Source organism: Dunckerocampus dactyliophorus, chromosome 2, assembly GCF_027744805.1.
Source record: "Dunckerocampus dactyliophorus isolate RoL2022-P2 chromosome 2, RoL_Ddac_1.1, whole genome shotgun sequence".
NCBI classification, from domain to species: domain Eukaryota; kingdom Metazoa; phylum Chordata; class Actinopteri; order Syngnathiformes; family Syngnathidae; genus Dunckerocampus; species Dunckerocampus dactyliophorus.
This window is the reverse complement of record NC_072820.1, coordinates 42,641,174-42,653,730: the sequence shown is the minus strand read 5'-3', so window position 1 is coordinate 42,653,730 and position 12,557 is coordinate 42,641,174. Positions and strand designations below refer to the sequence as shown.

The 12,557-nt window shown below is 38.8% G+C and overlaps 1 protein-coding gene across 4 annotated transcripts; it reads right to left on the bottom strand.

Annotated features, from left to right (window-relative positions):
- Window positions 1-446: 446 nt before the first annotated feature.
- fdxr (ferredoxin reductase) lies at window positions 447-11,608 on the bottom strand. 4 transcript variants are annotated; one of them, XR_008569654.1, is made up of 12 exons: window positions 11,300-11,608; window positions 10,484-10,590; window positions 8,838-8,933; window positions 8,205-8,327; window positions 8,021-8,134; window positions 7,845-7,946; window positions 6,776-6,883; window positions 5,520-5,604; window positions 1,763-1,962; window positions 1,525-1,696; window positions 945-1,441; window positions 447-809 (listed from the first exon to the last, which is right to left on the bottom strand). XR_008569654.1 is itself a non-coding variant. In XM_054769166.1 (12 exons), exons 1-12 carry the CDS (start codon window positions 11,373-11,375, stop codon window positions 679-681), a joined length of 1,488 nt encoding a protein of 495 aa, XP_054625141.1. In that variant the 5' UTR covers window positions 11,376-11,608; the 3' UTR covers window positions 449-678. The 4 variants fall into 4 exon arrangements, 3 of the variants coding, with proteins under 3 accessions (XP_054625141.1, XP_054625142.1, XP_054625143.1); XM_054769166.1 differs by having other exon boundaries at window positions 449-809; window positions 1,268-1,441; XM_054769167.1 differs by having other exon boundaries at window positions 449-809; window positions 1,268-1,441; window positions 10,541-10,590.
- Between the last annotated feature and the right edge of the window lie 949 nt (window positions 11,609-12,557).

The window sequence follows — 12,557 nt, the reverse complement described above, 5'->3', positions numbered from 1 at the left end:
CTGTAGTTCTAATCTCTGTAAACATTTTTCTTCCATTCAAACTTCACCACCACCATGGGCAAGACCAAAGTGCTGCCATAGGACCTCGGTGACAAAAATGTAGACCTGCACAGAACTAAAATGGACTCACAATAGCGGCCATAAAAATTCTTGACTATTCATATTCTAAGGCACATTTGTCAAACTCGTGCCCTGGAGGGCCGAGACGCTGCAGGTTTTCTCTCCAACCAGTTTCTTCAGCAGGTGATTTAATTGATTAGCTCCTTCCCTCAAACTGAAGGTGTTGATCATTAAAATCACCTACTTTAGTGACTGGCTGGAAAGAAAACCTGCAGTGTCTCGGCCCTCTATGGCACGAGTTTGACACCCCTGTTCTAAGGGGATCGAATATTTTCCCCACTGTTGCAGCGTTGGTAAAAATTCAGTATTTTAAATGGTACACAGACTAAATACAATGAGGTTTTATTAATTATATTCCACCTAGACATCAAACCAATACAAAGACCACAGTAATTTTATTTCAAATACATTAGAGGAAAAACAGATGTAAAATATACACTTGATACATGATATTGACACATAATTTTCTGTGCTTGATGGGTCAAGTCACCTCTCCCTGCCTTAAAAAATGTTCTACACTGGACACAACAGTTTTACTGTGTAATCACCCCATGATGATCATGTCCACGCCACCTGCAACATTTCTTCCACCGTCAGCAGTTTTTCTCTGGGTTTTCCTGTGGACTCACCCCGCCTCGTCTCCACACTGTCAATCTTCTCCCAGTCCGAAAAGGTCACAGGCTTGACTTCTGTGGAGATGATAGAACAGAACAATACTCTGCTTGCCCAAACATCCTTGTGAGCAATTCAGTGATGTCATTTGACAATATATACAAATATAGTCGCAAACTAATCTTGCTAACAGTGACAATTATATTACCTACCAGTAAGGAAAACACTGGTGTCACTCAGTTTTGTAGACTGGCTCAGGAGTAGTTCTTGCTATGTAGCGTATTTCTTGCGTATGAAACAAAAGGTGGAATACAGTAGATCCCTGCTAGTCGCAGAATGGCACACACATGCAAATATTGGACGGACCCATAAAAAGCCCTAAAGATGCTTCTAAAGCGTATATGCCTCTCACAAATATTAAACACATTTTAAATTAAGTTTTACACATTAAGAACTAATTACAGGTATAGAGTGAAGAAATCCGTGAATGCCCAACTGTGAACAGTCAGGGATCTACTACAGTATAATGCAATACCTCTCTTTTCAAGCAGATATCTGATATTTTGTGCACCAGACTTGGCAGCAGATACATCCAATTTTCCCGAGTCCATGTCTTCCATTAAGGATCGTGCAGTGTCAAAACTATTGTTCATAGTGGTGGCTATCACGCCAGTTGGGCCTGTTTTAAGCCAGCCACTGCAGTAAAGACCTAGAAGCAAGGAACAATTTGATCCATGTTTACTCATCTTCTTGATTTTAGCCCACTTGGTGCTTTATTTTTTTTCTGGGTACCTGCAGCTTGTTGAACACGGCCCATTTGGTTCGGGACTATAGCTCTGTGAGAGTCAAACGGTACTGATGGGTCTATGAGCAGGCTCTTGTAGCCAATGCTGCTGATGACAAGGCCACAGGTCACGTCCTCCACCTCGTTAGTTAGCACTGCACGCGCTGCCTCACCTGAACCCTGATGTTAAAACATGTTGATTTAGCAATCATCAGTCCAAGAACAAGAACACAAAATCCAGTTTACCTCCAGTTTGTTGACTGCCAGTCGGATGCCAGCCGTCCTTGTGCCATCAGGACTTGGAAGGACCTGGACTGGGCTCCGGAAGAATCTAAGTCCCCAACTGCGTGATGTTACGTTTCCTCTTTCCTGCTCCTTTTCTGCTGGAAGCTGGAGGGCTACCTTCAACATCAACTCTGTCAGACGCTTTCTTGGTCTTGGTAAATCTGAAACAACCATAGTGTAAGCAGTTGCTTTTTTTTTTTTTTTTTTTTGCTGATATCAAATTCAAAGTAGCTCCTGTGTTTTTTTTATTTTTGACCACCCAAGGTGTTACTAAGCAAATCCTGGTGTCATTTTTGTACGAAAGTCCAATAAGTAGGGTCAACAGCTAATGTTAGCCGGTACCAGCTGTTGTTGTTACTTTTTAATCAAAGGTACATAGTTTTATTTCTTTATACTTGTATACTGTATTTTGCTGTAGTAAGCTTTTCTTTAAACTTTTTGCTACGGTTTATGATGCAACACAACTTTTATTATGCCATCATTAGAGTGTTTAAAGAGTGTTTTATAGTTTTTTTTAGGTGTTAACATTAACAGGTTAACTGCTTCTTACATTTGTATGGTACTTCAAATATTGTTTTGAAATGATTCCCAAATTGTGTTTCACCTTTGAGGTTTCATTATACACGGTGTCCCTAAAGTGTGGACATATAATATACACAAAAATATATTTACATTATACACAAGTGTTTTAAGAAAAAATAAGTACATGTATTTTTAAATAATAAAAAATATCCACATAATACAGAAAAAATATATTTAAAATCAATAAATTGTGTGCGATTGACTGGCGACTAGTCCAGGGTGCACCCCGCCTCTCGCCCAAAATCAGCTGGGATGGGCTCCAGCATACCCCTGCGACCCTATTGAGGATTAAGCTGCATAGAAAATGAATGAATAAATTGTATGTGTTCATATTTTGTTTTGTTTATATTATCCATCTTTGCGGGGTAAGCTGGAGCCTACCCCAGGTGGCGGAGTACATCCTGGATTGGTCGCCAGTCAATCGCAGGGCACACATAGACAAATATTCAGTCACACTCATATCTATGGACAATTTAGAGTCCTAACCAAACGTGGGACGAAAGCGGAGTACCCAGAGAAAACCCATACGCGCACAGGGAGAACATGCAAACTCCACACAGAGATGCCCCAAAGATCTGGACTGTGTGGCCAACGTGCTAACCATTAGGCCACCATGCGGTTTATACTCACTGCTCAAAAAATAAAATGGAATGAATGAATGAATAAATCATGAATAAATAAAAATATTTGATTTTGTCGTCACCACATTCAACTTTGTAAAGAACAAAGTATTTAACACAAATATTTCATTCATTCAGATCTAGGATGTGTTATTTTAGTGTTCCCTTTATTTTTTGAGTAGTATATATTACTTCAAATATTTAAAATAATTGTATATTATCTGCATTTTCCAGGCTTTAGAGACACCCTGAATGAAGAAAGAACATCACCACCTTCTGGATCCAGAGGGGCAATACAATCCCAAAACCCAAATGACAGATAGATAGGTATAAGTCCTCATCTCGTGGAAAGATGAAATGTAAACTGTAAAATACAAGCCCAATCCTAAGGAATTGTGGCAACTGTGGAGTCTTAAGAATAGTACTTATCAGTAAAAGAAGGCCTTCATTTGGTCAAAAGGTCATGCGTTTTGATGAGTCCGGATCTGACATTGTTCTGAGTAGGAAGTGTAAAATTGTGGTTCAGGTAGCATGAGAAATTAAAGAAATAAACATGAATAGTTTGTTATGTTTCTATAGTATGTACTGTATGCACGAAAAACAAGTCAAGGTTATTAAGGAGTATTTATCTTGTGTGAGCCCTTCACCTCAAAACATGATGACAAGGAAGCACCTGCGTCACACCATCAGACAACTGACTGGTCGTTGCACATTTCCTGTAAGAGCATGCAAGTATAGAAGTGCCCTGCCTCTACTAAGTTCACAAGTTATCAATATAAACCATGAACTACATGCAGCATCAATCCACAAAGCTGTTTTTTTCTCAAGCAAGGACATGGCAAGCGATCAGACGAATGAGGACAGATAACTGGGGGACACACTGCCCAAAAGAACAACAAAAGACGAAAAGAAAATAACTGCCTTCACTGCTGAAACATGGAGGTGTAAGTTGTAATCTGGAAACCACAGCTTCCTCTGGTCACATTTCTTTTGAATGTTGCTTGCATGTGTTACTGCAAGCGCACGGTGAAGTACAAAGTACTGCAATAAAAAGCATTTTTATCTTTGTAAAGGCATATTTTTAAATCTATAATATTATATACTGGAGTGCGGTGGCGTAGTTTTTAGCACATCTGCCTCACAGTCAGGGGATCCGGGTTGACGTCTCCATTGGAACATGTCTGTGCTTGTGCGAGTTTCTCCTGGTACGCCGGCTTCCTCCCACATCGCAAAAGCATGCATGTCATAGCCTAACTGGTGAATCTCAATTGTGCGACGATGTGAATGTGAGCGCAGTGTTCATTTTGACAGTATCTTTTGGGGATTTTAGTTTTAGTAATACTTTAGTCATCTAAATTAAATTAGTTTTAGTGTAGTTTAAGTTGACAACATTTCACAACATTTTAGTTCATTAAAAAGACAGTAAATTTTGTCAAATGAAATATAAAGGATAAGGCATCCTTAAAGGTTCCTTGAAAAAACCTTTATTAGGCTACCTTCAAAGCATCTTAATAATAAAATTCAGAACAAAAAGTAGACCTGCTCTCAATGAATATATCAATAAGTCAATCATTTCACACCAACCTTAGTGTTACTATTTTACCTGAAATTTTTAAAAGTATTTTTTTAAGATGTTTAATACTAATATTAGAAAAAAATAAAAACAACGAATTAATAGCGAATTAACGGTGGTAACTAATATATTTAATTCATAAAGTTACAAGCCACGGCTCTCTATTATGACGACAGACGGCGGCATAGTGTAGCTCCCCACAGAGTCACACAGTGTCTGACGCTCTTTTATAACTTTATTCATACATCCACAGCACATCAACAGCAGTGCAATTCCAACACCATACATGTATCTCCAAGTCCAAACAAACACGTCTCTAGTCCATTCATTGCAACAACACTTCCTCATTGGCACGAGACAGAGCGCGAGATGCGTTCATGGATACTCCGAACATCACAACAACGTCTTTATTATGCACGTATGGGTGGTCTAAATGAGCAGAAATGCAATGAAAATCAATAAGTGGATATTCTTATCACTCACTTTGTAACTCTTAATGAGGAAGTAGAATGTGCTCGGAAATCCCAGGGGGCGATGTTCGAACCGCAATGGATATAGTCCTAACTTGTCCCTAACATCTACAAGACAAAGTTAGATGTGATTGGACTTCATTCATGTCTCATTCATTTTCGCCTTATCTGTTAGTGTTTTGATTAGTTATTGTCTTGTTTTTCATCAGGGGAAAAAAAGTCATTGACAAAAATTCAACGAAATGAACACTGTGTGTGAACGGTTGTCTATATGTGTACCCCACCTCTCGCCCAAAGTCAGGTCAGCTGGGGTAGGCTCTAGCTCACCCTAATAAGGATAAGCGGTATAGAAAACGGATGGCTGAAATATACTGTATATTGTGCCTATGTGTACCTAATGAAGTGACTAGTGACCATGGATAATCTTAAAAGTAGAACGTGCTACACTAGAAAATATTTACATGAACTCTCACCTTGAACAGCCTCACGTACACCATCAAAATCAGCTGGCAGCATCTCAGGTCTGGTCCCGGGTAGGTTGACCATTTCTCGAAGCTCCTGTAATAAACAAAAAAATACAGTTAATAAGAAGAGAAACTGGATCAACGAGAAATGCAAAGTTAGACAACCACACTGTAACCCACCAGGCATCTTCCAAATATTTATGATGTATAAATGTAAAATGTGTGCTTACCAGTCAGATAATCCATGTATGATGACAAGTTGACTAATTATTGACGTTACTAGGGTTGCAAGGGTATGCTGGAGCCTATCCCAGCTGACTTTGGGGCGAGAGTGGTCGAGACTGGTGAACTGGTCGCCAGCCAATCGCGAGGCACATACACACAGTCAAACATTCACACTCACATTCATATCTATGGACAATTTCGAGCCTCCAATTAACCTAACATGCATGTTTTTGGAATGCGCCCAATGTCTTCATCAAATTATGTTAACATAACAGGCGTGGACAAAAACGATTCATTTACAAAGCTACAGACACACAAACCAGTGTTTTACCAGTGTAGGGTTTACAAAAACAACTTTTTATATTGTTACATTGTTGATATTGTTATAGTTACATACTGTTTACAGATATACTGTACGTTATCGGATACAGGAGGGCTTTGGGGGCAAAATGTCAACGAATTTTAAATGAGCGCCAATAGTATATTTTGCTTTTGTTCTCTTATTTGCACTTTTGATTTTATTTTGCTCAAAGAGTGCATGCAAAAAGAAAAATCACAACATAATTCACTGATGTTGAATAAATGTCAAGTAAAAAGTATGTGTATTTACTTGTGTATGGGATCGATACCAAAATTTGCAATATTGGCCACCCTTAACTTTCAGGTGTATATTCTTCATCTAGAATAAGTGTAGCCAAAAAAAAGCAAAATACACTGATAGAGATTTAAAATCCTGATAGTCTCAACTGAGCTTTCATTAGGTATGCTGACACCATCATGCATGATAGCGGTTCAAACTCTGTTTTTAGTGGCTGGTGGCAAATTTTGCTCTGAAATTTAATTTGACTTGAAATGGTTCCAAATCGCGCAACCTCAGGACTGCTTGACATCAGCGTTTCCGTTTCCGAAAGGTCGAGTGAACCGCAAAAAGCTTGTAGCTCTCTTAAAACTGTGACCTTGATTAAATTATGTTGTTACTAATAAAATATGTGTCTTGATTTTGAAAAAAGTTGTCAACGTCGTTATAAATACTCACACACCTTGATTGTGCATGCGACCTGCATGGGTCCTCTTCGGCCGACAATTAGCACCCTGCGAACCTGGCTCTCCATCAGAGCTTCAAGGGCTGGCTGGGTGATGTCAGTCTTCTGCAGACCAACAGAATAATTGTTCCATTTATGGCAACAATACAAACACTGGACCTGTGGATCTTGTGTAGTACATTTACAGTATCAATTGTGAAGGTGCAGAGTAACCAGGAAAATCTGTAGCATGTTTACATGACTAAACACATAATTAATGATACAGCAAAGGCATAGCAATGATGTCATGCCATTTTGCTGAAAGATTCATGTTGTATTGGAGACTGCTAGGAAGTTGGAAACATCCCACTTAGATCTGGGTCCAGGTGAGAAACATTCCTGTCAATCATCATAAGCAAAAAACATGGCTGACAACCACTATGAGCTACACTATTGCTTCCGTTGTAATATATGAGATAGTCCTGACATAATATAAAAATCTTTTGGCAGCCTTAAAAACTCTTCTTATATATATTTTATCATGATATATCTTATCTACATATAAATTACCGTATGGCATAATGGGGCAGCAGTCTCAGTAGAGAAGCCCTGACTTCCCGGTCTCCAGCCACTTCTTCCATTTCCACTGGGAGGAACACAAGGGGTTCCCAGGCCATTTGTGACACATAATTCCTCCAGTGTGTCCTAGGTCTGCCCTGGAACACCTCACCAGGGAGGTGTCCAGGAGGCATCCGAACTAGATGCCCGAGCCACCTCAACTGACTCCTCTCAACGTGCAGTGGCTTTACTCTTGAGCCCCTCTCGGATGACCGAGGGTGATTCGGTCTTAGGGTGATTCCAGCCACCCTACGGAGAAAACCCATTTCGGCTGCTTGTATCTGTATCTATTATTTCATGTTATATTATGAAACACGCAACCACTGACAGTCGTAACCCTTTATAGAGAAAAGAAGCATGCAAAATGATGATCGCCATGACAAATAATGAAAACTAATAAAATACAGTATGACATATGATGTCAGAGTGTAAACAAACACCAATACTGTTTTTGACAGCGCTTGCATACCTTTAAAATATCTGCGGGTGACAGTAATATTCTTGCTACGTCCAAAGCCACGTTGCCTTGACCCAGGACAACTGCTGTTTCACAACTCAGGTCTGGACTCAGCTGAATTGAAAAGATTATATCTGAGGATCAACAAACAAAACCTTAAAAAAAATCAGCTTCAGGAAGAGCTATACCTCTCGACAGCTTGGCAGTCCATTGTACCAGCCCACGAAGTCTTTTGCAGAGTACACACCGGCCAAGTCTTCTCCGGGTATCCCCATACTCCTGTTTCCCTCTGCACCATAACTCTACAACACATATTAAAAAAATTAAGAATAACACAAAAGTTACACAAAACTTTTCATGGAAGCATCTTACCAATATAACTGCATGGTAGGCTTGTTGCAGCTCTTGAATGCTTACATCCTTCCCAATGTTCACGTTGCCGTAGAAACTACAGCGAGCATGTTTGGCTGTCTGCGTGAAAGTGTTGATGACGTTCTGAGGAAGTAATGTCAGTGATTATTCTCTAAGGAAAACCAAACCGCTCATAAAGGAGTGACAAAGTTTTTGCATCTCATGAAAGAAAAAGTCTACTTTTTCCGAGCTCCAATGCAAAACCCTGCTGAAAGATCTCTTTTAAGACAATAAGGGCAGGGTAATGAGCTAATCTGCATCATCTCATTTGGCCAGGGCTATCCAAAGTGAGGAACAAGGGCCATTTTTGGCAGGCAGCTTGTCTTTTATTGGACCTAGGCATAGTCTAAAAATAAAATAAATGAATTATTAATGAAATACAGTATATTATTAGATATTACACTAATTTGCTTTGTCACCAATAACACAAAGCTATGATAGGGATGTTTTGCATCTTTAACATCGACATATATTGGATTGGTTCTAGCATCCTTCATGCTCACAATGCATCAAAGTGCCCCGCCACATCCTTCAATTTATCTGTATGCGGCCCTCGGTGGAAACAATTTTCACACCCCTGCCTTGGGGCCTTACCTTCACTTCAGGATGATCAGGAGCAACCCCAAACCTGACCAGGCCAAAGGGGACAGGTAGTCTTTCATAAATATCCACCTCCACATCTTGACGGGCCTGATAGGATGATGAAAACATGCATTAAAGTCATTCAATTCCTTAAAATCAAATTTAAACACATTGAAGGGCCTCGGCTCTTCACAGGGTTTACATTCTGAGACCCCCGCCAATAACGAAAAACCGGAGATGATGGATAATATGGGGGGAAAAATATTACAAGAAGAAATTTTACAGGAATTTGAAATATTTTGAAAAAACTGCAGAAATTGAAAAAAAAAACAGCTGTAATTTTATGAGAATGAAGTCAAAATATTAAGAGAAAAAAGTCATACTCTAAAGAGAAAGAAAGGTCCAAATTTTGGAAAGTTAGGTTGAGGAAAAAGTTATAATAAAAAAATAATACGGAAGTCATAATGTTACTAAAAGAAAATGTACAAAGGTTAGTTAAGAAGTCCAGTCCAGTGTGTACCCTGCCTCTTGCCTGAAGTCAGCTGGGATAGGCTCCAGCATACCCCCACGACCCTATTTTGGTTAAGCGGCATTGAAAATAGATGGATAGTTAAGAAGTCAGTTGAAATATTTGAAAATGAAAAAGAAAAAAACAACAGCAAAAATGGGAGTTCATATTAATAATAGGCTTTTTCACCTACACCATAAAGCAGGGGTGGGCAAACTTTTTGACTCGCATTGAGTTAACCAAATTGGTTGGGAGGTGTCAGGCTATACATTTGATACACACATACTAGTTTAAGATTATAATTCCAACAGTCCACCTGGAATTATTTGTCTTGTTTTATCTGTAAAAAGGTCATACAATCTGTTATATGTGCTTGTGTCCCTTTTTTCAGGAGCAATATAAACATCAGACCACATCAAATAACAACATTTAATCTTACAGTTCTTTTTACTGAATAAGACAGCCGGAATTTACATGAATAAAAGGATGTGTGATATACAATATGAACAATAAAACATTGACTATTAAAGAGTATGAGTATGTCCCTCCTTTTTTTACTTCCCAGACAGTGCAGTGGGTTGGTGAAGTTGTGTGTAACATATTTGTTGACTTGCGTTTGTTTGGCACCGTGGTTGAGGTAGTTGGATAGTTGCATGTGAAAAGCTACTTAAACCATCAAAAGGTTGTCTCAGATTGACTGACTCTGACTACTAGCAAGTCATGTTGCCAGCTTGTATGTTAAAAGTGTAAATTAAATACTTTGGAAGCAACTGGAGGGCCGGATTGAAACGCTTAGCGGGCCAGATGTGGCCCCCGGGCCGTAGTTTGCCCACCCCTCTCATAAAGCTTATATGCAGTTTTTTCTTGAAATAACTTCTTAGCATATCTACATGTGTTGGTTAACAAAATATCAAAGTGGCCCTTGCATCCGTTCATTTTTCAGTACATGTGGCCCTCGCTGGACATAATAGAACACCCATGCTTTATTATTACATAATTAGAAATGATACACTGACTTAGGGTGGATGAGATCGGTTTTCTGCAAAAAATACAGACAATTTTTGAACAAGTTAGTCGCGCAAATAGGAGGGCTCCACTGTTGACAAGTAAAAATCATTCATTATGAACATCTCTTCAACTATATTCATACCTTGATCAAGTGCTGTGCTGTGTAGAAACCTGCTGGCCCACTACCAACAATACACACCTTTGGTCTGCAAGAAGAAAAAGCTGCCTCTCCAAACGCAGCTGAAGCGTCTGTTAAGATTATCATTGTAGTGAATGTTAACGTTTGTTTTTTAAATGCGTTTTGAAGAAACATTTGACACAAATACACTGTACAATGCAAATGAGAATGGCTTTTACAACATTTTTGGCTGACAAAAAGATGTAAAACACAATCAGCATCTGATTATACTTACTGCCCAAAACAATGCTTATCTGTAATGTTCTTGTTGGCAATATGAACAAAAATTATTAATCTAATGGCGAACATAAAATAACTATCAACGTAGCATGCCCTCTTTTGGGGTTATAATAAAGATGTGTTCTTAAATCCAAACGCAAATTCACTTATATGCTTTAATTAATGTTGTTTTTTCTGGATTTTTTTTAACATTCGGTCTCACTGTTACAATAAAAGGTATGTACTATCTTTGTAAGGGAGTAAACCTACAAAATCGGCAAACGATGAAATACTTATTTTCCACAGTATATATACAGTACTAGTATTTTAAATCTCAAGCACTCCCAAGGCTACTAGTACCTTCATTTGAGATCCACTGACATATCATGTTCGGTACAGTATTTGAGAAATTGAATACAACAATAGAGTATTTGTGAAATGTTATATATTTCACAAATAAGCTAACTGCTTGCAAATTGGTTAGCTGAGCTCTGTCATCGCACTTTACACGCAAACGTACTTTTAACATGATAAATCAACATTTTAGTAAAAGCGACTCACCATTTCGGCTTATCCAGCGACTTCTTCTCCATGTCCATAATGTGACTCTGTTAAAAAGTCTTTTATAGCCGGCCATTTTTATTTCTTCAGATAAACTGTGTGGGTTTTAAAACAAGAAATGTTGGAATTGTTCCTGTTCGGTAGGCAGTCAACCCTGCTTTGAGCTTTGGCCAGGCAGCAAATGCTGAAAGCAGAAGAAAAGCCGGTGCGGCGTTGCTACGTTTTAATGAAATACATATTAACTTGTTAACATTATGAAAACAGCATCACCAAACTCATCTTTCACAGTCACGTTGAGTACAACCACCCAATGTGGTCCGGGGTAAAACAGAAAAATTGTATAAATGTTCCGCCTCGAATTCATGAATAAAATAGCACGCAGTATTTTGAATGTATTATTTTTGCTGACTCAGTTCCCTATATAGGTTATAGTTTTTTTTAAAGGCCAACTAAATAAAAATACAAATGGGAACAAATAATTTAAATACACTTTAACCCTTTGCTTATACTTTCCTGATGTACTTTTGTGTTTATCTTGATATATTCACCTTAAAAATGTTTTATCTTGCCTCTGTTGGTTTTCTTTTTTTCAGTATAACCATACATGTGTGACATTACAGTTATTTTGTCATTTTGACATAGTGTATTGAGAACATTTTCTTTCTGAAAAAAAATGACACTCTATATAACTTAGAATGCAAATCTACATTCTACAATTAAAAACTCGGAACTCGCATAAGCAGGGACATCTGAATCAGCTATTGTTTGCTATTGCACAATATAAATGTATATATATATAAACAAACATAAACTGTGTCTCTGCATGAGTTAGCCACTAGATGACAGTGTTGGCTTACCCTTCCCCCTCTGCAACCAAACGGCCATTTTTATAAACTTCCCTTGCCATTCATCCCGAATATTCAATATGGGATTTAAATGAGGGGAACATGCAGGATGGTCCAAAAGAGTGATGTTATTCTCCCTGAAGATGTCCTTGGTCAAGCGAGCATTGTGAACTGCAGCGTTGTCCTGTTGAAAAACCCAGCTGTTACCACACAGACGAGGACCCTCAGTCATGAGGGATGCCCGCTGCAACATCTGCACATAAGCAGTCGCCGTTTGACGACCCCGCACCACCTGAAGCTCCAGTGTTCCACTGAATGAAAAAGCACCCCAGATGTTGATGGACCCCCCTCCACTGTGCCAGGTCGAAAACATGTCATGTGGGATCTCCTTGTCATGCCAGTAACGTTGGAAG